Source organism: Globicephala melas, chromosome 1 (assembly GCF_963455315.2).
Source record: "Globicephala melas chromosome 1, mGloMel1.2, whole genome shotgun sequence".
Taxonomy (NCBI): domain Eukaryota; kingdom Metazoa; phylum Chordata; class Mammalia; order Artiodactyla; family Delphinidae; genus Globicephala; species Globicephala melas.
Genome location: NC_083314.1, coordinates 139,968,653 through 139,994,836, shown reverse-complemented (window position 1 = coordinate 139,994,836; position 26,184 = coordinate 139,968,653). Strand labels below are relative to the sequence as shown.

Sequence of the window (26,184 nt, the reverse complement as noted above, 5' to 3'; positions counted from 1 at the left end):
TCAGTAAATTTCCAGTTGGGTGGACGGGTGAATGGGATGGAGACAGATCAAACGTGGCTTATTCTGCTATTGAAGGAGGGGCCCAAAAGGCTCATTTGGACTTTCCTTATGGGTGTCTTAAGGGATGTGTCGGCAAGGCCGGCATCAGCCTCTTGGAACGCAATTCTTGATAGGCAATTGTGTAATTGCCAGACTAAGCCTTCAAAGGGAGAAAACTGTTTCACGGAAGATTACAGCCCAGCCCTCCTGTGGAGCTGGGAGCTACTTATTATGAGTTACATGTGAATCTAAGATAAGGCTGCTCATTTTTTGAGAAGTGAGAGGCAGCCTGTGAGGCCCGAACAGGGGTCCTTCTGATTATGGGACAGGGCGAGCCAGAAAACTAAGAAGTAGGGTTTTTCTTTTTCCCAAAGCTATTTTGAGGCATATTGAAAATTAGTTACCTGCAAATAGAAAGTAAAAAGCAAAACCTCCCAGCCAGTGGCCTGGGTCCTTATGGTAGAATTTATTCAACACGAGGACATAAGGGCTAAACGTATAAAATCCAAGGGAGTGGCGAACCACATTTATTGAGCACATAGGATGATGATGGGGGTGGCGGTGATGGTGTTGGTGGTGGCGATGGCAACTAACAGCTCTCGGGTGCTTTCCCTGTGTCAGATGCTGCGCTAAGAGCTCCACACACGTCACCTCCTATGATTATTGTCCAAACAATAAGCTTATGAGGAGAACACTCTTTTTACACTCATTTTGCAAAATAAGATCGAGAATTATTATGACGTCTCACGAGGGTCACATAGCTTATAAGCGCTAGCACCAGATTCTGAACTCACTCTTGCTCCAGAACCAGATTTTTTTAAGCCGAGGACCGAGTACCTGTCTCCATATGCTATCTTAGTTAATGTAATGTATACATGAGGCCCTTTCAGCAGATAAGCAAACCAAGGCTCAATAGCAAGTATGGTTCTTGCCCAAGATTTCCCGCTCTTAAGTAGCTGAGCTAGAATTTGAGCTCAAGTTCCAAATTCTGAGCTCTTCCCACTAGACTATGCCACGTCCGTTCACAACTCAACCTTGGCCTGGGGTTCTAGACAGAACATCAAACACGGAACAGGCTGAAGCCTCACAGAAGAGCCTGTACGACTGTCTCAAGCATAACAGGCTCATAAAGATGAGGGTGTGAAACATCGACCTGCAAATGCTGCACGTCATCTTCATTCTCTAGAAGAACTCAATTTTAGGATGATGTTGGCTGTTACGCTGATGAATGGCCCTTGTCACCTCCAGTTCATTCATCAAATTTTTCAAGGCAAGGGTGAGCATGTGAAGTAAAACATATGTAAGGGGTAGAAAAACCTCTGGGGGAATCTTCCCAAGGCGCCCACCCATCATCTCCAACTTTTGTCTTTCCTGGAACATTGACTTTGCCGGTATCACAAGTTCCCCAAACAGCTATGCAAGACTGGATTTTTAGATGGGCATGTGCGTGGCATGATGTGTTCTCATGTGCTATCGTACTGAGGTGAAACATGGCAAGAAGTATGGTATGTGAGATTCTTTAATCATAAAATCTATTAGCAAAATGCACTTTCAAAACACTGGATGAGCTTTCAAGAAGCATCAAAATAACTTACACACGAACTGCAACTGATTCCAAGGTAGCCTGAGAATCCACTTATGAACAGTGAAAACTATTTACCATTTTAATGGTTCTGACCATAATGTTCAGGTCTAAAAACAGAGCTCTGTCGGTAGGGCCTTGCAGTCCTACACGTTTATGGAAAGCTAAAGAAGTATATGAAAATTGAACACATTCGTCAAGGAGTGACCTTAGAAATCATGCCTGGGTAACAAGGGGTACTTCTGTCTCCTGGGAAAGTTCGCTTCATCAGCCCCTCTTTCTGTCCATAAAATCAGATGTATTAAAATTCAAGTGCCAAAACCCACTTCTAGTAAATGTAAGTACCCCTCTCTTGAAGCCGCTGCTGATGGAGTCTGAAGTGGTTTGGTGGCAAACCACAGGCTGTAACACAGGTGCAAACAGCAGAGCCTCAGAAGCGAACGTGACACGTCTCTGAGCTTTGAATTCCACTTTCACGTCAGAAAGGGTGCGGGGGCCCCTTTTGGCCAGACAAAATGGACTACGATGATCTCATGTCTCTATCAACCTTATTTCAAGCACTGCTTGTTTTTGTTCCTTAGTCTGGCTTCTCAGTGTGTTTGGTTGGTGACCTTATTTTAGATCTGCCGAGTGTAGGCAAATGCAGTTGACACGCTGCTTAAAAGATTGAAGCATCCGGACCGTACTTCACTGAGAAAGAATCAGGGTGGGCAGAATGTGTCCATCTCAGAATGTTGATGATTTTAGACACTGAGTCCACGTTCAGTAGCATTGACCATGCCTCCTGCTAGCAACACCCCTCCCCTCAGAACATATTACTAATAAAATACGACCATTCCCCACTCCTCACCTCTACCCCTACCTCCCAATATATGTCAAAGGTCATGCATCCATGAGGATAAACAAGGTGGAAAACAGACACCAGGCAAGGCGAGATGATGTAAACATCAGGGATGTGACTTGAGGTAACAAACAAGCAAAAGGGAAAGCGGATGGCTTAAGGGTGGGAGATCAAAAGGACAGATACCTACCCAGACCTGTGCTATCTAGCTACCGGCCTGTGGACTTATATTATCACCACTGGGCTCACCAAAGGGATCACTGTTGGATGAGGCCTGTGACCCATCAGGCTAGAACACAAGAAGATAACACTTTTTTTTTTCTTTTCAGTAATTGAAAATATAAGACAGCTGGGCATATTTTCATGCACACATACATTCTGTTATTTTAAAGGAGGCAGCACTTCCTTTAGAGGATGCCACTTCCGCAAATGTGAGAACTTGTAGTAACAACTTAATGAAAGGATAACGGTTTTCAGCTGCTCATTTGAACATAAAAGAAAATGCCTTTAGTCACCCCTTTAGAACTTAAGAGTCTGAGCCAGCATTCTTTTCTACATAGGTTTCCTCATGCATTGTCCATTTCAGATACAGAGGTTTTAAATTGAAGAAAAAAACAAAACCGAAAGAACAAACCGGTCACTTACAGCTTCTTGCTCTTCACTTTTGCTGGGACTTTCAAAGCCCTCTTCAAAGATGTCATCGGTGGTCGGATCACTGGCGTGGGATGCAGATGATTTGGATGGAGAGCTCTGTCTAGGGGCTGGGGTTGGAGCTACATAGAGACCATGCAAAAAAAGAAAACATCCTAAGTGTCCGGCAGCAACCGTTTATACCCCACAGAAACCTCAGGGATATGATTATATTCAAGTCAAATCCCAGGACTCCTCCCTTCCTATCACAAGTCAAATCGGTTGAACGGTTTAATATCTCCTCTGTACCTATGAATCTTGTCCTCTCACAAATTTGATGGTCAGGAAGGAACTGGTGGGAACTTGATAGTAATACAAATCCTTGGACCCCACCCTAGATACACCTACTGAATCAGAAATTCTGTGTTTCTGCAGACTCAAATTGAGACCTGCTGGACTACAGTCTTCTTTCTTAACTTCATGTAATTATTTCAATAAGAATAAATAGAGAAGAGGAGAGTGATGTGCATTTATTGAGTGCCTTCTATGTGTCGGAAGCCATCAGAAATTTTACAGGCGATGTCACTGACCCGCATAAAGCCTCTTCGAGGTGGGGTTCTTCCAATTTTACAAATAAGGAAGGTAAAGATTGCTAAACTGCTCAAGGCCACAGACTTGGCAAGTGGTAGAAGCAGGCTTTGTATCCTGGCACACAGTAGGTATTTGATAAACACGTGCTGAACAGAGTGTCTCAGTGATCTGGGAAAATGAATGTAGCCGACGGCAACTTCACAGCTGCCACTTTTCTCCTTGTTCCATAAGGATCTCCATTTTCTGTCCTAACCTTCCCACATTTCCCTTGTCTCCGTTATCCCAGAGGTTTCTAATAAATACGCCATTAGAAACTACTTTCCTTTCAATAATGTCTTTGTTTTTCTTTTCAATAATGTCTAACTTGGCATTGAAAATACCCAGCACTGGCTCAGCCCCAAGGGAGGGGGGGAGGCGTGGCTTGATTTAGTAGCTGAATTTCAAAAGCCATTGACAAGCCCTCCCTGCCATTACATCCCAGAATTTACAAAATCTGGCTGCTTGTCAGACAGTGAGTGATTATAAAACTTGGTGGGTTGCTTTGGCCTCGATGAACCTCTCTTTAGAATGATGATGCTATTTATTGCGGGCCAGCAAGCTAGACACGGTGCTAGGCACTTTGCATTCATTATGCTCTCTAATATAAACCCTGCAAGGTGCTACTGTACGTATTGTCTTTTTCTGATGAAGAAACTGCGGCTCAGAGAGGTGAAGTGCCTTTCTTAGAGTTAACACAGCTATGAAGCAGGAGCACTGGGATTTAACACAAATCTGACAGTGTTCAGTCCACTGTGCTTTTCTGTTTCTATTTGAGGTGTACTTTTGGTTCCTCTCCACTCAAAACATTCGAAAGGTGATGCTGATGGATAAGAGGATATAAAGATAGGTTGCGGGCTTCCCTGGCAGAGCAGTGGTTGACAGTCTGCCTGCCGATGTGGAGGACATGGGTTCGTGCCCCGGTCCGGGAGGATCCCACATGCCACGGAGCGGCTGGGCCCGTGAGCCATGGCCACTGAGCCTGCGCATCCGGAGCTTGTGCTCCGCAACGGGAGAGGCCACAACAGTGAGAGGCCCGCGTACCGCAAAAAAAAAAAAAAAAAAAAAAAGATAGGTTGCACTCATTTTCTTTAAAATAAAACATTGTTTCTTTTTTTTTTAATTTAAAAGGAAGTCTGTTTTGTTTCATGAGATGCCTATAGAACAAACCAGTTAGAGAGAGTTTAAATGAGATAAGCTTTATGAAAACACCTTGATATGCGGTAGATGCTTAATAATTATGAGTGTAATTGGATTCTGAACTGTGTTTGACATGGTTTCTTGCTTACTAAAGGCTGAGAACCCTGACAGAGCTGCCGATTCTGAGAGATATACTGCTCATACTTATTGGATGGAATCAGTGGGATGCAAAACTCGAAGTTTATTTATGCAAGTATCTGAACCTTTAGAAGGTTTTGTAGAATACCTCTATACCCTAAAACTGTGGTTCTTAATCTAGGACAATTTTACTCCCAAGGGACATCTGGCACTATCTAGAATCATTTTTGGTCATCATGGTAGGGGAAGAGGATGTGTGCTACCGGGCGTCTAGTGGCCCTGGCTAGAGGCCAGGGACGCTGCTAAACATCCTACAGTCCACAGGACAGCCGCCCACAGCAAAAAATTATCTGGACCAAAATCTCCCGCTCTGACACACGACAGTAGCTGAGTAGCCTTTGTTTTGTACCTTCATCCTCTACAATCGTTCCAAAACACATCCCATGTGCCAGACACCACACAACCATCACGAGAAGTGTAGCAGCACGAGGATGATTAAGACATATTCCCTGTCCTCAAAGAACTTAAACTTCCCTCTTTTATATATATAGCTGGCACACAAGCCCCTTGAAAGAGAGACACTTGTCTTCAAAAGATGCTTGCTTTTTCTGCATGGCTGTCATTTCTTTAGCATTTCATTTTTTATTCATGATTCTCCATTGAAACCCCGTGAGCTGGAGTGAATAGAGATGCCCCCACCGTGTAGATCATATGGCCTGAGAGGAAGTAGGTTATTTATACCCATAGAAGAGGTTCATTTTCAGAACAGCATCCCAAACCTTGCTGAAGTGACACTATCTAATTGTGTTAACATTAGATTTTTTTTGACAATTCACGGGACTGGCTAAGCAGTAATCCGTACCATCTGTGACAGTAATGAAAACGCCAACCTCACTGTTCCATGAGCCTTTTCCTTCCCCTTATCAACTGTCAAGGCACAGGCTGGATCACCAGACACCTTCCCCGGGTGGTGTCAACCAGGCATCGGCGTGCCCAAGTACATCTGGATTCTGATTGGCTGCACAGGGCTGGTTTTCCAGATGCTGGCCATAGAAAAGTGAGCTGGGATAGAATCACTGAATATGCCAGAACCAGGACAAGGCACAGAGCTATTGAAGCTAGCTCACTTATTTTACCCAAGACACAGCTGAGGTTAAAGGAAGCACACCCTTGCCCGAAGACACAGTTTGGGGTGGAGAAGGCAGGATGAGAACCTCAGCCCAAGACTGCGCAAACCCGCTCAGTATGCCATAACAATGATGATAAAAATACTTCCAACTCTGTGAGGCACGTAACGTTTTAGTACATGTACCACTGAATCCTTTTATGACCCTTAGCCTAAGACAGATGAGGACATTGAGGCTCAGAGAAGTAAAATGACTTGCCCATCGACACAAAACTAGTAAGTAATCACGCCACTCTCTGGATTCCCAGCGCAGAGCGTTCTGACTACCTGAAGCTTTGAGCAAACTCTGGCTGCCACTCTACCAGCTGTAGGAGGCCTTATGGCTGCTCTACCTCTGGCCTGTGTTTTCTCCTGATCTTACTTTTCTGATTTTTTATACTTGTCCCTAACATTTTTTAAATGCACATACACCATTCATTTTTAGTTCAATAAGGCATACCCAAATCTATGTGTCAGAGCTGGGATATACATAAATGAATACATGGATGTGCAAGGGAACAGAAACTTAAGGGCCAGAGTAACATGCTAGATAAATAACAGGCCTGTATCCGATTCCACCCTTTTGTCTATTTTCTTTGTCTTTGAATCTCACTTTCGTTATCTGTCAAACAGGTCTAACGAAACTTGCCACTCGCATTGTTAGGAGTATAGAAATAATAAACATAAAGCACGTGGAGAAGGTGCGTAGGATTGGCACCTAATCACGGGAGGCTATTCGTAGCAGCAGTCATATACACAAAGAGGCCTGTTGAATGCAACCGAGGTGATTTCTCTGACGCCAGAAGCAAGGCATCAACTGATCCCTGGGGGTTTATGCCTTCAGAGAAGGGCACTCACGTGAGTTGGTCGATGGTGTAGTAGAAGTCACAGGAGTCAAATTCAACTGGGAGATGTCAAAGTCATCACAGTCGTCTGTATCCTGTGCCACCCCGACTTTGTTGAAGTAACTGGAGAAGGCCTCTGAGGTGCAGGTGAGGGAGGGCTGGTCAGGTTTGCGGGAGGGCACGGGTGGAGGCTGGGCCATCTGGAAATCCTTAAACATTTCTTTCCCCATTTTCTGCCTGGGCTTGTCGGTCTGTGGACTTGACCTGGCGGAGTCACCCGTGGCTGGGACGGTTGCAAGGGGGGTGAGGGGACCTTGGAACATGGCAGCTGGCAAAGGCATAACAGTTTGTGTGGGCATGAAGGCGGCTGGCGGAAACTGCCCGGCCACGGTGGGCCAGGGCTGCTGAGTGGCAGGGAAGAGACCCGGCTGGCCCCATGCGATGGGCTGAGCCCCTGGCATCACCTGAGCGACTGCTGGCTGAGCACCCATGGCGATCTGCTGTTGGACAAGGGGCTGCTGGCCCCAGAAGGATGGGAGGACGGCGCCCATTGCAACATAACCTGCAAGGTTAAAAGAAAAAGTCAGGCGCCTTGGGTAAGAATTATTCAGGGAGTCAAGTGATGGGCAGAAAGGGACCAAGCAACTGTTGAGTGTCAGGCTGTGTGCTAGGATGCAAAGGTGAGTAAGACAGACGTCCCTGCTCTCCTGGAGTCTGTCTTCTAGAGCCCTGGTCAGGGAAAACTGCTCTGAGGAGATGACTTGTAAGCAGAGACTAGAATACAGTGAGGGGGACACCAGGCAGAGATCTGGGGAGTAATGATAATATTACTATAGTTCTTAAAGTTCTTATAGTCTTATAATTCTTAGAGGTTTCTGACATCACACAACCTCAGAAGCCAGTGTGTCTCAGTGGAAAAGGCAGAGCGCTGGAAACCAGGCACATCTGGGTTTGAATCTTGCCTCCCCTTCTTGCTAGACTCAGGGCATTCCCAAATGCTTCAGCTCTCTAAGAGTCAAGCTCTTTGTTGTAAAGCCAGGTTATAACATCTTCCTTCTCAGCATCGAAGCGGTGTGCAAAATGATTAAGAATCAAAATGTTGGAGTTTTAGAGGCAAAGGTTAAAATTCAGACTGCCACTTCTTATCTATGGAATTTCGGGAGAGCTGCAGAAGCTCTCTAAGCCTCTCCTTATCTGTAAAATGGGTAGAAAATACCTTCTGCGCCTCATTGGGTTAATTTAAAGATTAAAAAAAAAATGTAAGTTAGCATCTACTCAGGACCACCTCATACAGTGGCATAGGTTGGGCACTGCAAAACTCCAGGGGGTGTACTCACATATGTCACCGTAATTTTTTGCTATATTATTCCTTTCAGGTGAGATCTAGTCATTTTAAAAGGAGCAAAAGTGATACTCTGTACCATAATAATAGAAACAATAATAATTTCCACCTATTAAATGCTTACAACATGCTAGGTACAGTATTAGGTGCTTCACATCTTTACAAAATCCCTGCAGGGTCGGTGTCATCATCTCCATTTGAGGGAAAAGGAGATTGGTGCTCAGAGAAGAAAAGCACCTCATTCAGGCTCACACAGCTGAGACAAGCTGGGATCAGGACCTGAACTGTGGTCATCTGTCCCCAGAGCCAGCATTCTTCCCACTGCCTCACGCAGATGGCCAAGACTGACTTCTGATCTTAGCACAGTCGGTAAAGCTGGTCTAGCCATGTAATGTTTTAGCTCACTTTGGGCCTGGAGGAGACTCCCATGTCCTTCCAGGGGTCCCCACCCTTTTCAGGGTGCAATCATGCCCAGGAGACAGATGACCAGTCCAGGCAGCGTAGACGGCCTCTCAAAATATGCATTTTTATGGCTATTGGAAGGAATTTGTAGGTACAGGAGGAGTGAGACCAGGAAAAGAAGAGGGTGGTTGCACGGTATCCTAGCAACTTCCAAATGGAAGACTGGCGAGTGCAGGGGCACTGGGCATGTCCTGGGTTGTGTCAGTGACTCCGGTGAGCCCAGAGAAATCCCGTGTGGGCTGCCTCACTCATGCTCTAGCCTCAGATCTGCCCTTCAATGGATTCATAAGGGATGGAGCCAACTTCAAAGCCAGTCCATTTCCTTCCAAGGTCAGAGGAGGCTCCAGTAGTGGGGTAGAGACAGACACACGGGCTTCCTACTGATCAATCTAATAGTGTTAAATACTTTTATGGAATGAGGCAGGAGTGGCAACAAAACAGACAATATCCTTATCAGATCACCTTGGTCCTAGTGCCCGGAAATGAGAGGGGTGAAGAGGCATTGGTGCTGACATTTAAACTTGCAACTTGCTTACATTGTCTGTCATAATAATGCAGTGACTTGAACCTACCAACAGACTAAGAATTTGGCAACACTGTTTTTCTTATTTTCTGATTGACTTTGACAGGGTTCAATGGTTCTCAGTGGGAGTGCTACTGCCTCCTAAGGCATGATTAGGAAATTTCTGGGGTGTGTTTTGGTTGTCATGATAATTTCACGGCCAGACAGTACTGGCATTTAAGGGGCCAAGAGCACTGACACTAGACCTTCTATAATGTGGGAGATAACGTGCATGACAAAGAAATGTCAGCATTCTGTTTGCGATTATTTGAGTATAGACTAGATTTTTTTAATGACTATTTTATTTTATTATTTATTTATTTTTCGGGGGGGTGGCGCAACCCTGTGGCTTGCAGGATTTTAGTTCCCCAACCGGGAACCCAGGCTACGGCACCAAAAGTGCCACCAGGGACTAGATTGGACTTTGAATCACATGGAAAATCAAAGTTTCTTTGCACAGTTTTAATGCACTACATTTTCCAGGAATGTAAGAACTGTGTAATTTGAGGGGAGACTATATTTCGTTTTGTCTGGAACATTGTCAGGAGTTGTTCACCAACTTGGAAAATCACGGTCCCTGATCATGGCGTTGGAGGAAGCATGACACTCCTGTACTGGTTGGTCTGAACCTGTGGTGATTCTAGTCATAGGTACACACACCTGACCACTTAGTATGTTTTCTAGTGTAGTTTTACCTGGGTATTTCCTTACTGCTATATATTATCTTGTTATTATAAATTAGTTTCCTTTATTTCTTCCTTATATTACAGTTAGGACATTATACTGATTTCTGAAAAACCAAGTAGGTAGGTTATATTCTCTATGAGTTTCATTTCAAAATATTAAAGGAGACATCACAAATCCTTGTTATAAAAAAGGGGCACTGGGTCCGACAGGGTGAAGACCTGCCCATGGGTCTTGCCATCACACCAACCCTGATGCCCATTTTGGTAAATGGATGGAAGGCTTCAGCCTCCAGCCAGACTATTTTTTTGCTTGGCTCCCATCCACCCTCCTTACTGCCACCAGACGACTGTTCTAAAATGCAAATACAGTTGACCCTTGAACGACGCGTGGGTTAGGGGCGCTCACCTGCACACAGTGGAAATTCGGCATATAACTCATAGTTGGCCCTCCGTCTACCTGGGTCTGCATCCACGGAATCAACCAACCGCAGACCACATATAGTACTACTGCAGTATTTCTTGGAAAGCATCCACGTGTAAGTGGACCGGTGCAGTTCAGGCCCGTGTTGTCCAAAGGTCAGCTGTACAGTGCTTCATGACCTTGAGTATGAGGCCCGGAGGCCTTAGCTTGACTTTGGAGCTTTTGGGGTCAGTTCCTTTCCACTTCCTCACCCCCATTTTCCGTTTGCTCTCCACTGGCACCCTTCCCTGCAGCAGTTGCAAACAACCCAACCTGTTCTCTCGTCTTTGTTGGTCCATCTGCCTGGAAAGCCATCCCTAATTCTTTTTCGCATGGTTGCCCCTCCTTTGCTCTTTGAGACGTGGTTCGGCATCACCTCTGCCCTCTAGACTCAGCTGGTTCTCCTCTGGGAGTGCACAGTCCCCCATGTTCATCTCCATTGTGGCACTTGTCACACTGCGTCGGAAGTGCCCGGTGATTCTGTCTTCCCTCATGAGACTGGAAAGCTCCCTCTACGAGGAACCTTTTCTTTCTTTCTCCCTCCCCCCTCTGCGTCTAGCACAGTTTTGGGCACACATCCACTGCTCCGTAAATGCTGGAGGCTGGAGAAAGGCTCTAGGTAGAGGTGAATGAGTCACAGTGGAATAAATGCCTTCACTGCGTTTTTCTAAGTCTCCAATTAAACTCCAGCATCCGTAAGTGCTATGATCTCTGATGAGTCAGTCTACTGCTGGTGGCATGCTTTTTCCCCCCCTATCTTTTTTTTTTTTTCCTTTTTTCCACAAGGAGCCAACAGATGGGCTGTGCACACTTTTCTGGAGAGAGCTATTAGCATGTCTCCCTGGCTTCATGCCATCTGCTTCAGAACAAAGTACAATATTCAAAAGAAAAAAAAAGGCAACAAGGGTAATTGGGTATCATGTTTGGGAACTTGCAGGTCTCACTTGCTCTTCCTGGGTGGGAGGGATCCCTGCAGTGGGGGCTTTCCCCAGACCTGTGAGCCAAGGCTCTCGGGCCACATGGCACTGTGCCTCCCTGAAGGGACATCTCAGTGGCAGGGCTGCAGTAGCACTGAACATGGGAAACCACTGCGTGGCTGCCACTGCAGCCACTTAACAGCTTAGTGACTGTTTACTGGTTAACATTCAACAGTGGAGGGAGGAGGTGCCAAGGAGCATCTGTTTACGCCATGAAGTCCAGATGAATCATAAATCTCCTCGCTGTGCAGTGAAAGGAAACACCTGCAGTGTTGAAAATCGCAATGTATAACCAGATGCTGGCACCTGGGGATATCCTCATTACTAAAAAAAAAGCAGACTAAAATGGAAGAAAATAGTGAAAACTAAAGGACTCCTCCAACATATATACAGAACTTATATGGTACCTCTTATCTACATTATGTCATTTGATTCATTTGTTCAAAAATGGCCCTCCTGGGTGCCAAGCACTGTTTGTCTTTGGAGATGCGTGAAGAACAAGACAGTAAAAAAAAAAAAAAATCCTTGCTCTAGTGGAGCTCACATTTTTTGTGGAGTCGATCCTTGCAAACAAGCCTCTGGGGTAGCTGTTATCAGTATCTCTTTAATCTGCATACAAGGAACCTACAGCTTCAGGAGGGGAAGGTTTGATGTGGCTACACGGCAAGGGTAGGTAGCAGAGCCAGGGTCCCCAGTGAGTAGGGCGGAGAACGTTTTCGAAGTGCTTACTTATGTAAACACTGCCAGGCACTGTTTTAAATGTTTTATACTACATGTATTAACTCGGGAACAGCTCTATGAGGTGGAATTATCATCCCCATTTTACAGATAAGTTCCCTGAGGCTCCAAAGCGATCTAGCTGAGTGTCACACAGCTGGTTAGTGGCAAGGGTCTGTACTCATACAGAGCACATTCTCCAAGCCCTTCAGGCCAGCTCCGCCGTGTGCAGTCAGGAAGTCAAAGACCTAAACTTTATTTCATGCATTTTTTAAGAGAACATCCCAAGAAGGCAAAGGAAAAAAGTATAGGTAAGAAGAAGACATATTTTCTTCTACTTTAGACGTCAGAGTAATAATAATAACAGCATTTTCCACATCGAGCATTTACAACGTGCCAGCATTTTTCAGAGGCACTTGACTTTATTTTCTCATTTAATTCTCATGATATTGTTGCAAGGTAAGTATTATTTTAAATTCAGTTATAAAAATGAAGAAACTCTGACTCTTACAGGTTAAGTAATTTGCCCAGGAGCCTAAAGCTTATAAATAAACGGCTGAGCCAGGGTTCAAACCCAGCCTATTAATTGTGCTGCACACCCCAGGTCATTTCCCATCTCCCGGTCACTGGCTGGGCAATTAGGGACAGGAGCCGGAGATTCAACAGCTGCAGTGATTTTTAAGGCCGGTTAAGGGAGGAAGACGGCAGACAGTTTAACACCAGCTGAAGCCCAGTTTTGTTTCTCAGCATAGCCGAAGTAGAGTAAGAGTGGCAAAAATACGCTAACTGAAATTAATTTTAGACTTACTTTCTAAAAATTAAAATCTTGGAGGTAAAAAAAAAAAATCTTGGAGGTAATCTTTTTTTTTTTTTTTTTTTTTTTTAGCAGCTGAAGAAGCAGAATCTGAATGTGCAGAAGTGGTTTATCCACAGTTTGCAACACAGCTGGTCAACTACAAGACCGCAAAATCCAGGCCTTCAAAGCTCTGGCTGGGGGGAGGGCCCAGAGCAGTGCAGACAGGTTCTCAGGCATTTTAGTCAAATGTTAGGGCCGGGGGGCTTCCCTGGTGGCGCAGTGGTTGAGAGTCCGCCTGCCGATGCAGGGGACACGGGTTCGTACCCCGGTCCGGGAAGATCCCTCGTGCCGCGGAGTGGCTGGGCCCGTGAGCCATGGCCGCTGAGCCTGCGCGTCCGGAGACTGTGCTCCGCAACGGGAGAGCCCGCAACAGTGAGAGGCCCATGTAACGCAAAAAAAAAAAAAAAAAAAAAATGTTAGGGCCGGAATTGCATGCAGCCCCTCTGACTCACAGAGCAGGGGGTAGGGGAGGGGCCGGGCCATTTCTCCACCTGGAGTACTCTTGATCCAGATGCCCTCCTGGCTCACATCACACTCCTCCTGACCACAACCTCCATTCACACCTGCCCTGCTCCACACTTCCTTCTGTTCATACCACTGATCATTTTCAAGGATTAGGTTAAGCTACTTATTTTTACGTTGTTGTCCATCTCCCCAATAGAACGTAAGCTCTCTGTAGCCAGGGGTCTGTGTCTTTGGTATTCACTGACACACCCCAGACACCTAGAATAGGACCTGGCCCATAGTGAGTACTGAGTGGATATCTGTGGAATGAACATGCCTAAAAATGAGTAAGTTGGGTGCCATCAGAGAGTGGGGACAAAGCATGGTTATTCTGGATACAAGGCTGATGGCCCAGGAAGGTGGTACGTTTCTGGAAAACTGTTATTCTTATTTAAAACGACAGATTCAATAACACTATTCCCAAGGACATTTTAATATCCATTTTAGATAGAGAAAACTAGTCATTGCCACTGTTCCATTTTAGGGGTGGGTAGCACAGATTTGATTGGAAAACTTAGCAATTAAAGACATTTCTAGGCTACCTATAGATTCTCAACTGTAAGTCAGACCCAGTGGCTATCAACCTCTGTTGCTTCTAGAAGTTCATAATGATCCCTCAGCTCATACGACTTTGGAACAGAGTATGAATTTTTAATTTCACTTTGAATAACAGCAAGGTTTATATTTGGTGGCAAGAATTTGTTTCTAATGCTGTGTAATTAAAAGTAATTATTTAGAGAAGAATGCAAGAAATTTGTATTCTGAAATATTCAAACTGTCATTTATATAAATGAAGTAGAAAAAGAAAGATAAAGCCACAGATTTCAAATATGTAGTTAAAGAAAAAAAGTCTTTAAGGATGTTTTTGCCTGAAAGACTTTACTTTTTGCCAGGTATGCAAAAAGCAGTACTAATACCACCTTTGGCCATGTTCAGGTAGAGTGGGCCAGCTACACGGAGTGCCTGATGCCATGGAAACAAGATGCCTCAGACCCCACCAATTTGCACCTGCAACACTATTACTATATATATTTTTACCCTGTTGTAAAAGTATATATTATATATATATATATGTTTTAAAGAATATTTGGAATATAGAACAAACGCTCTTTAAACCACTAAGAGCCCCATTACAATTCACTGTTAGCAGTTTGTTCTGTCTCCTAGGTGTTTCCCTTTGCATGGGGAACCTCCCCTTCTTTAAGCCTCCACCCATAAGGCAGATCTCTTCTATCCATCAGCTCTCTAGAGGTCTGCAGAGCACGGACTCACACCTCCCCCACCCTCCCTCCATCTGGCTGAGCTGGACAGTACAAATCAGGATTTGCACTGATTTGCATGGTTGTGTGTGCACCAAGCTCCCCAAAGCTATACACCTGGAATCTTGACCTTTCAGGTGCAAGACATGAGTGATTTCCAGCCTGCAGCATCCCAGAGCTTTGTGAACATACCACCCCCCTGCCCACGGCAGTTTCTCAATGTCACCTGAAGAGTCACAAGGAGAGAATGGTGGTCCCACAGGTGTCTGGCATAATCTGGCAGTGGTTCAGTCAACGCTTTCTCTCTCTTGGTGGGTGGAGGCAGAAGGAAGGTGGAAGAGGACTTACCTGAGGGTACAGCAGCAGTGCCGAAAGGTACAGAACCAAACATGTCTGCACTCGCCGGAAGTGTCTGAGATGAAGACGGGATAAAGGCATCACCTGGAGTTGCAGGAGTCTGTCAGACAGAGAAGGACAGGGGTGCGTGAGGCCCCTGGGAGACCTGGCTCAGTGCTAATCAGGACGGGAAGCAGCAGGCACAGGAATTAAGTGGGACAGTGCTACAGAAGCAAGCCCCGGTCCGGGCCACTTACTGTGGCAGGCAGACCATGAGCTGGTTATAAAGACTATAAAATGGGAAAAACAATACCCATCTCTAGAGCTGCAGAGAAGCTTAAATGAGATCATGCATTTCAAACACTTAGTACCTGCCGCACAGAGGCACATAGTAGGTGCTCAGCAAATGCTGGCCAGTATCGTGACTATTTAGTTTGAGCCCCTACCCTTTGAGGGTGTTTTTGGGCCCTCAAATTATCCCATAATATCTTTCACCCTTCAGAAATGGTCAATTCAAAGTGACATACACTCACTCAGGACCTACTGCGTGCCCAGCTCAAGGCTGTCACTTAATACGTGGCCAATAAACAGATGTTGACTAAATAAACAAATAAAGATTAGCAAGTAGAATAGAGACCCTTGGGTCCTGGTGCCTCCCAGAATCCTGCCTGAACCTTCATTTGCAAAAAGAAGCAAATGTTCTCAAGAAGATGATAAAAAAAAAAATGATGCTTGAGCAGGTACAAACTCTAAAGCCTGGCCCATGCTGGAACTCCAGAAAGGCCTGCCGCATGAACTACTGGGTAAGGTGAGGCTACTGAGATAGAAACATGGGTACTAATTTTTTCAAAGGTCCACACCCATGTATAGAAGCCTTTTGCCTACAGAGTATGCCTATTCGATGCCATAATATGTTTATTTTTTTCCCCTTGGAATAGACTGGAGCAAGCAATTAATCCTGAAACCATGGCAATTAGACGAGGCCATTTTTAGACTAGCAGCTTGCAGGAGGCATGGCTTTGTTCTGAGGATTATTAAATACCCATTTGGACAGCACTTGGGTTTAGGGCCAGAAACACAGCCATGAGCTGCTGCGTTAAGCCCTTTAAAACACAATCAATGTCATTCTCTTTTTTCTGGTGTGACCTTGGGTGAGTCCCATGCCCTCTCTGGAACTCAGTTTGCTCATCTGTAAAATGAAGAGGCTAAGGTTAGACGATCTCTCCAGACCTTTCGAGCTCCATGGCTCCATGGTTCAGACATGCAGCTGTTCCCCCTGGGATGGAGGAGAGACTCTCTAGACGGTCCAGCTTCCCTGGAGACAGGAGCCGCTGTCCCCTCCTTCACAGCTGCTCTGGGCACCAGGCGTTCGGAGCAGAGCAGCTGTGCCTAGATTCCCTGGCGGCAGCTATGGGCAGCAGGCTCTCATGCCATCTGTCCTCAGTGGTGAGGCTACAGCCATTTCTCCGTGAGGTGCAGCTAGCCAATGACCCATGGCACCATCCCTGGGTTTGTGCAACTGCGCGGCGCCTGCAGGAGCCGCCCCCTCCCAGCAGCTTCAGCTGGTGCAGCTGTGCCTGCCTGCTCTCCGCCCACCTCCGGGGAGCGGGCAGGGGAGGAGCTGGAAGGGCCAGTTTGGCATTTTTCTCTGCAGTGGCTGCAGGGTTGCCTCTGAATGCCTCCAGTTCTCAAAGCACTTGGATTCTATTTTGCTTCGGTTTTCATTCTTTTTTCTTTTTTCCTTTTCATTTTCAAGTGAGGGCTCCCTGCAATCTCTACCCCAGTGCAAGCAATGACTGAGATACTGTGGCTGAAACTAGAGCTGGGGATCCAAAGCTTCATGAGCTCAGCGAAGCCAGCAGGCAGGTGGGAAGGGAGGAGGAAATGAAAAGAAGATGGAGAGGGGAAGAAGAGAAGCAAACGAGAGAGGAGAGGGCAGAAAGGGCCGGGGAGAGAAGATGCTTCCTTTACTGGGCTGACCACCTGGCTTCCTTTACTGTGTGGGATCTGGGTAGGAGACGACAAATGCCTCATCGGGTCTGCTGTCCTGTGGCGTTCCTTGCCCATATTCCCAGCCAGACCATGTGTTCCTTGCAGGCAGGGATCACATCCTGTTCCTGTCTCTCTCCAGTGCCCAGCATAACAGCAAGAACCCCAGTGATAGCCTGTAATTGCTGATGCATGGTCTCATTTATTTCTCAAAACAGAGCATGTATCATAATCCCTTTTTAAAAAAAAATAGCAGAGGAAATTGAGGTTTAGAATTGTTAGTAAATTTGCCCAAATCACACAGCTTGTAAGAGTCCAAGTTGAAATCCACCAGTAGCCTCTTTTACCCAAAGACCATATTTTTGTCACCATGCGACTGAAGAAGGAAAAGAAAGAGATGCAGGGCTCTGAGGGAAGTGCATACTTACGGGGGGAGAGGTTATATCAGGAGGGGTGGACATGTCCCCAAAAAGTTCTAACTGGGTCACAGCCTGAAAAGAAAAAAAGATAATGGTGTAATCACAAGGGGAACGGATGCTGTGGGCATTGCTTTAAAAAAAATTTGATTTGAGGACACACGTTTCTTTTTCATCATGACTATATAAACAATAAACCCAGTTGGTCATTATGATACTTCTTGATCCCAAAGACAACATCTCGGATGTAGCCAGAATCAATTGTTGCTTCAATGTGTCCGGCTGTTTATCTGGGCTTAGTCAAGCAGATCTGGGTTTAGCCACCTTGCATAGGCAATAATAATGCCACTTTTACATATGTACCATCCAATGCCAACACTGTTTCTATTCTCCAGGAGACAAAGGCAAGACACAGTCTCACCATGTGCTTTCTTTTCATGAGTGTATCCACATGTACAAAATGCCTTTCATGTATCAAGTACAGCAAGTCACCACTTCATGGCCACTTCTCAGTAAATACTCCTAATAATACTGACCCTGAGAGGTATGAATCCTCATCCCCATTTTTACAAATGAATAAATTGAGTCTCATAGAGGTCACCTTAAGGTCACCCGGGCCATGACTTGAATTTTCTGCATATAGAGCAGGCAGTCAAATGACAGTCCCCAAAAGAATCCATCTTTAAGATAAAAAATGTAGTCAGAGGAGAAGAAAACATATCATTTAATACCAGGAAGGGCATCAAAAACAGCCCAGTATATATACACTATTAATCATTCTGAGGAGCTCCATCACTGTAGACACTGTATCAACTATATTCCCATCCGTCATACGACAGTGTCTGAGCAAGGCCAGCCAGAGCAGTGGGAGAAGCCCTTTAAGACACACTTAGAAATTAATCTGCATACACTTCCAGCTTCAGAGTCTGCAGGGAGTCTGCGGTCGGCAATCTAACGGCCTGACTTAAAGTACATAATCACGTGTTTTGTGCAAATCTGCCCACTGCAAAAAAAATACTTTCTGCTCGTCTTTGGATTTTAAGTGATAGTTTCTAATTGGGGGAACCGAAAAACACCACCCAACTGAAAGGACAGGGAGAGTCTGCCTGTCTGCCAGGTAGGACCCCTGCCCTCGAAATCTGTTCTAACCAGGCAAGGCAGGAGCTCCACGATTCACACAAAGAAAGGAACATTCTCTGTTACTGACAAATGTGTGAGCTCTGGGCCCAGGAAAAGTCCCATCCCCAGGGATGTATCTGAGCTCTCCCACTGCCAACCTCTGCAACTCCTCATGGCCACTGTTCCCTCATCTGGACATTGGAGATAATGTCCAGATAATACCTCCTTTGCAGATTTACTGACAATATTACTAGCAGGATTTTGAAGTTTGGGCAAGCCTGGCGAAAAAGGCACAAAAGATTCTTTTCGCTGAAAGTCAAGCAGCTTAGCCTGGTTAACTCACTTTCAACTCTTCCCCTTAAGCTTTCAGATTGAATGAACGGTGCGTGGCACACAATAGGGCCCTATACATATTCACTTCCCTCCCAGCTACATAATATGTTTTTTCTTTTTTTGTACACGTTGGACTGTGAGGTGTTAGGCACTGTGCTGGGTGCTCGGAACATAAGAATGAGAAATGACAAGTCCCAGCCTGCAGGGAGCTTACAGTCTGGTGGGGACGATCCATAGATATAGATTGTAAAACTTGCTTGTTTTCGGGAAGGCTTCTTCAGCACGTGAACAATAGTTTATATTATTTGGTGAAATGACGCCAATCCTTAGGCTCTCTCCCAAACGCACAAAAGGTGAAATTCTATTTAATCCATTCAAGGGAAGCTTCTGGGCTTCCCGGTCCTTGGAACTCAATGCTTTGCAAATGGCCCACGACTATTTTCAGTGGTAGGAAAATATTAAAATGAAGTTAATAATTAAGTCGCACAATTTACATTTCAAATGTGTTGACCTCGTGGCACACTTTCACTAACATCATAAATATAATTGATTGGCTAATTTTCTCCTTAAGCACAACTTTTAAAATAACCTTCATTCTTGAGTTACAGACTTTCCTCCTGCCAGAGGACTTCCACTCGAGGATTAAACGAGAAAAAAACATGCAGAGGCATTAAACATAGATTGGTATTTCATTCCATTGGATTTGCTGCTTAAACAGAACCTTGAGTTAATTAAATTTTATAGAAAAAGGGGATTCTTAGGCCATAAAATTAAAAATAATTCTAATAACCATATGTGCTTGAGAATCTGGACTAATGTCTATTTTCACAGGCCCTCTCCCCACGTTAACCCTAGTCGTTTTATTTGTAACTTAATAAGCCATGTTCCATCTGATAATATTGTTGTAATTAATCACTTTAACGGCCTCATGAGAATAAAACTAACCATTCACATTTGTAAAACACTTTATAGTTTACAACACGTTTTCTGATACAGTATGATCATGCTGGACGCTCCCTGAGCCCCGTGAAGTCGGCAGCCCAGGAATCTCTCTCGCTCTCTCTAGTTTGCAGATAAGCTATAACAGAAGCCTGGAGGTTAAGTGACTTGCCTCTGATTGGTCAGCTAAAAGAAGCTGGGCTTGACCCACAGACCAGCCAGCATCTTGTTTATCCATTGGTCCCTTTACCAAGCCCTAGTTAGCCTTCCTTCAAGGTAGTCCAGCCCCTCAATATTCCCTAACCAGAAGCCAGGGTTCCCACGGGTCCTGCCATGACACACATCCATCTGAAGAAGTCACCTCCAAGGTCAGCTCCAGATTCCTCCTCGCCTTCCCATTCCTGGCCCTTTGGATGTCTTCAGGTAGAGACATGGCTGTTAATGGCAGATTCTGCCCCTTCTTTAGGCCCTGGGCGTCCTCCAGGGTGAGCAGAGTGACCCTGGAAGCTGCCACGGCCGGTGAAGGGGTGGAGGAGGAGCTTGGCTGTTGAGGGGGGAGCCCCTCGGTGTCTCCATCAGGCATGTCCCCTTCCCCCACAAGCCATCCTTTGATACGAACAAATGATGGTTTTCCAATAACATCTGGAGTGCTGTACAACCTCTTTCAGGGTTAGACCCCTGGTCCTTCTTTCAGCTAGCCCATTGCAACTAGACTCCTAGGTCCCTCCTGTAGAGAAGTTCTGAAAGTGCCATTGATGAAGGCAGAGGTGTCCTTGACTGACCCCCAAGACATATTCACACAGACCCACTCCTGTTCTGACATCAGGTACTCCTTCGTTCAGGACAAGTAGGTAGCCCCTACTGTACATCAGCTACTGTGCCAAGAGCAGGGGATACAGGGATGAGTAAGGCATGTTCCTGTTCTGAGTCTCATGAGCTGCCTGTTCTACGGGAAGACAGACCTATAGACAGAGAAGCACCCGGGGCTCACGAAAGAAGGGGCTGCCTCAGGGCCTTTGCACACGCTCCTTCTCTGACCTAGATCACTCATTCCCTCCCCCATTGCCTTTCCCACCCATCCTCCAGGACACAGATTAGAGGACTTTATTTCTTCCTGGGAAGTGTTTCCTAACTCAATTTGTACCCCAAATCCCATTGCCCCAAACAGCTTATGTGAGACTCTCAGAACAGTGGTTGTCAGCCTTGGGTGTACATAAGGGAAAAACATGGATGCCTGGTTCCCACCCCTTGAGGTTCTGAATTAGTTGGTTTGAGGTACAGTCTAGTAACTGAAACTTTAAAATCTCTCAAGGTGATTCTAATTGGCAGGCCAGATTAAGAACCCCTGTCCTAGAGGCTTCCCAAGTGCCCTGTACTCAGGGGTGACAACGTTCACCGGCCTATGTATTAACCAATCTGAATAAACACTGGCTGCAAACCAGTACACTTATTCCAGGCTTGACCGACCAAATAGCAGCCTTGCCTGGTTTTTATCTCCACAGGTGGACTGAGCACATCCTGTTTACATGTCTGAATCCCCACTATACTACATTATACTACACTATACTATGCTCCCCTACCCCACCCTTCTCTACTGACCCCACCCTCTCCTCTCCTATGCTATGCAATGTCGCACTGTTATACTTAGAGCTCCCTGAGAATGGGGGTTGTGTCTTCCTCTCTATTGCATCTCTAGCAACTATCAGAACACCTAGGACACGTCAGGAGATTGAAAAATATTTGTTGAATGAAATGAAGGGGTGTTACGTCCTCTCCAACACACACTCCTCTTTCTCTCTCATGCGCGCAAGCACGCACACACACATACCCTTGCCCCGACTCTTCTCCTTCATCGCAGGGCCCACCAGGAGTCTCCTGTGAACATTAGGATAGGCAGGCACTGGAACAGAGCACAGCGCCTCCCATTCCTGCAGGAGGGTGAGGATGCATGGAATGGATGAGAATGACCAGAGCAACCCTCATTTCACAAGAGCCTGGAGGCCTTACCTTTGTTGCCTCAAAAATCTCATCAAAGTCCATCGGCAGCTTTCTGTTCTGTAAGCACAAGGCATGACTTATGAGCATGAGATGAGCGATGGGACAATGACATGAAACAGTTAATCAGGTTGGGCCCTCTCACACTTACAGGGGTTGCCGCTGCAAACCGTTCTTCAAAATCTTCAAACGTACAGCTGTTCTGAAAGCGTAAGGGATGATGAATGAGGATGAAGTGAATGACATACAAATGACATGGGTTTATGAGTTTAATGATGACGGGATCTATGGTTTACACTCCCGTGGTCTCAGGAGGTGGGAGCTGTTGCCAACGTACTGTGAAAACTCTAGAATATGCTCCCAGCATATGATAAAACACGGGCCTGACGAGGAAATACAAGCAATGGGGAGTTTGTAGGTTTAAAGTCCATCTTCCTTAAATTACAGCCCTGACTCGGCCAGTCTCAACAGTGGAAGCAGATAAGAGCATGATGTTTACCCTTGAGATTTTTGCTTTAAAAAGAAAAAGTGTTATCATGTGTTTCAGCCAAACTTAGTTAACTTGGAGCAGTCTGTGAACAGCAGGTTTTATAAGTGCCTTTGTGCATGCGGCCTTTGCTGCTTGAAATGCTCTTCTTAGCCTTGCAAGCCCAAAGCTCACCCAATTCCTCAAAACCCAGCTGAAAGGCCACCTCTTCCACGAAGCTTTCCTTGGTCCCCTAGGCTGAAAACCATCCTCCGAGAGCAACAGCGCATCGCTTGTGCCCACTACACGGTGAACTCCCTGAAGCAGGGACCACGATGCATTTGTTCTTGAATCCCTAGCAGATCACAGGGGATCGGGCTTGAAAATGTATGAACAAATGCACGCTACTAAGAGTAGCCGGCAGTTGACCAAACCTAATTGTTTGATAATTTTTTTATTTTGTTGTTTATAACTGTTGAGAGCTTTGCTAAACCGCTCCATAATACTGCTGCCTAAGTATCCACTTTGTGTGGCCAAGCGGCCTGCACGGGCCTTGAACTGACACTAGCCTCTCCAGTGAGGCAGGCCCTAGATAGCAACCCACAGAGTCACAAATAAATGTCAGTTTCTGATATGACCATCCTAACAGCCCTTATGATCACACTCTCCCCAGCCTCCCAGGGCCTTCCTTTACGTACCCCTTAGATAAGATTCCTTTGACACTTCACAAAACCCTGCTCTTTTTTGTTTGAATTGACCAATCCGGCCTCAGGCTGGGAACCCTAATAAAGGCAAGCGCCCAGGTCCTGCCTTGCTCTCTGCCTGCATCCTGCCCTGACCTCCCCTCATGCCCCTTCCTCCAGGAACTGAGAGTAATAAACTTCTCTATTTCGATTCCCTGGTGGTCTTTTGTTGAACCCTGGCTCACCATCCGACAACACCCCAGGGCTTTACTTAACCAATGTTAATTTAACAAAGTCACAACATTAGCACATATTAGTATGTATAACATCTCTCTATATATACACGTGTATTTTTTCTTTTTCCCTTTCTTACTTCCTTCTTTCCTCCCTCCCTCCCTCTCTTTCTTTCTTTCTTGGCTGCGTCCAGTCTTAGTTGCGGCAGGCGGGATCTTCACTGCAGCGCGGGCTTCTCTCTAGTTGTGGCGCATAGCTTTTCTCTTCTCTAGTTGTGGCGTGGGGTCCAGAGTGCGTGGGCTCTGTAGTTTGTGGCACTCGGACTCGCTCTTTGCGGCGAGCGAGCTCAGTAGTTGTGGCGCGTGGGCTTAGTTGCAGCATGTGGGATCTTAGTTCCCTGACCAGGGATCGAACCCGCATCCCCAGCAGTGGAAGGCAGATTCTTTACCACTGGACCACCAGGGAAGTCCCTGTATACATATATTTTTAATGCCCATGTTTTGGTCTACGCTTCCAGGCTAATTACACTTTGGGTGACTTCCAAGCAGTGTAACATTAATATAAATCCGAAATATTGACATTAAATTGGAGTTATTATGCTTGAACAGAAATGCATTATTTCCAAATTTTGAGGAGAGCTTCCTGTTGGCCATGGAGGAGTGGAGAAACCACCAGCCATGATCACTTTCACTCTGACTGTAGCAAACGTGACTGTACATCACTCAGCCCCAGTTACAGGGTTGCAGAGCAGAGCAGGAAAACCCACATGCCCGTACCTACCACGGCAGAGCCTTAGGGCCAGACACCAGCAAATTCCGTCATCAACCACCTGCTCCCACCAGGCCCTGGCTCGCCAGGAGCCAACAGTGGCCAAGAGAAGAGGAGGAAGGACCACATCAGATAACCACTTTAATAATAATAATAATAATTATTATTATTATTTGGCCAGAGACAGGGAGACAATATTAGTCTAAGTGATCCTGTAACCTGCGGTGTGGCCTGAAAGGTTAAGGTTATGCTGCTATATCCTTTATAAATCTCACACTTCTCAGGATTTATGGCACAGCCCCTACCAACTACCTCTGGGTCATAACTTTTAATAAAAACATTTTTTAGTGTCCAAAATCTCATTACATCTGTCCAATATAAAAAAGCAAACGGCTTCAGAGCATGATGGATGAATTAAATAAATTTGAAAAACAGCCAGTGGGAGAGTCTCATAAAAGCCCCACCACATAATGAAAATGTGTGAGGACAGCCAGCACTGGTGTGAGTCCGTCACTTTGCTGGTGACAGAAGTGGGGGCTTTTGGTGAGGGGTGGGGCTGGGCTGTGAGGAGGCGATTTCCATAAATTCAGATGGAGATTGGTCTGGACGTGAGAGCAAATGCATCTCTTCGGAGTCACACAAATACGGACTGAATCATGGCTGTGCCCCGTGCTGGCTGTGCGACCCTGGACAAGTCCGTGGGCCCCAGTTTTCTCATCTTCAAAGTGGGGATGATAATGATAACATCATCTCAGGTTTATGGAGAGGGTTAACTGAGATGTGTGTGCAATGTTTTGGCTGGTGTTTTGCACACAGAGATGTTTATAAATCAGAGCTATTATTAGGATCTTCTCATCCTATTTCTTTTGGCTCTGTTTTGCAATGCACAGGAACACATTTTTTAATATTAAGAAACTATTACTATATGATATTTGGAAAAAGATAGAAGAAGAAGAAAAAAACATCTTGCGGGAAGCCCCCCTTTAGAAATCACCCCCACTTGAGAGCACGGACCAGATCCTGTGAAAAAGGATGCCCAACACTTCCTGGCCTTAGTCCTGAACCCCTCAGTGCACTGTTGACCCCACCTTCTGCCTCTCCTCCCTTCTGTCTGCAGTCTTACCTGAGCATCTTCCCATCTATACCCTTTGTACCTGGAGCTTGTGGTTACCTTCCTGTTTTGATCTTGGCTCAGTCATTTCTTGGAGTTCCTTCCTCCCACCTGGGGTTACCTTCAGTAACACTCTGGGCACTTCAGCCACCCAGTGGGAGACCCCTCCAGCCAGTGCACTTTCTCTCAACTGATTCTCATGGGCAGAACCTGGAACCCATTCCCTAGTCTCCCTGCATCCCCATCTCCTACTTTACCCACAAATACTACTAGAGTTTTTGTTCATTTACCTTCAAGTCTTTTCTTCCCCCTTCTTAGATACATTTCTTACAGTTACTATCATGGCATGCATGCAGCTTTGTATTCTGCTTTTAAAAATTCAATACGAGGAATCAGACTCCCTGACTTCAGACTATACTACAAAGCTACAGTAATCAGGACAATATGGTACTGGCACAAAAACAGAAATATAGATCAATGGAACAGGATAGAAAGCCCAGAGATAAACCCACGCACCTATGGTCAACTAATCTATGACAAAGAAGGCAAGGATATACAGTGGAGAAAAGACAGTCTCTTCAATAAGTGGTGCTGGGAAAACTGGACAGCTACGTGTAAAAGAATGAAATTAGAACACTCCCTAACACCATACACAAAAATAAACTCAAAATGGATTAAAGACCTAAATGTAAGACAGGACGCTATAAAACTCTTAGAGGAAAACATAGGAAGAACACTCTTTGACATAAATCACAGCAAGATCTTTTTTGACCCACCTCCTAGAGTAATGGAAATAAAACCAAAAAATAAACAAATGGGACCTAATGAAACTTAAAAGCTTTTGCACACCAAAGGAAACTATAAACAAGATGAAAAGACAACCCTCAGAATGGGAGAAAATATTTGCAAACGAATCAACAGACAAAGGATTAATCTCCAAAATATATAAATAGCTCATGCAGC

The 26,184-nt window shown here is 45.5% G+C and overlaps 1 protein-coding gene across 7 annotated transcripts in view; it reads right to left on the bottom strand.

Moving 5' to 3' along the window:
- Window positions 1–26,184, bottom strand: part of DAB1 (DAB adaptor protein 1) — a 1,173,077-nt gene that overhangs the window by 13,765 nt on the left and 1,133,128 nt on the right. For 6 of the 7 annotated variants that reach the window (XM_060305010.1, XM_060305026.1, XM_060305013.1 and 3 more), the window contains 5 exons: window positions 17,586–17,648; window positions 15,181–15,289; window positions 7,021–7,569; window positions 3,108–3,235; window positions 2,653–2,751 (listed from right to left, as the gene is read on the bottom strand). In XM_060305010.1, the coding sequence (XP_060160993.1) occupies window positions 2,668–2,751; window positions 3,108–3,235; window positions 7,021–7,569; window positions 15,181–15,289; window positions 17,586–17,648 (933 nt within the window). In that variant the 3' untranslated portion in view covers window positions 2,653–2,667. The remainder of the gene's footprint in view (window positions 1–2,652; window positions 2,752–3,107; window positions 3,236–7,020; window positions 7,570–15,180; window positions 15,290–17,585; window positions 17,649–26,184) is intronic. The other variant, XM_060305030.1, reaches the window with a different exon arrangement.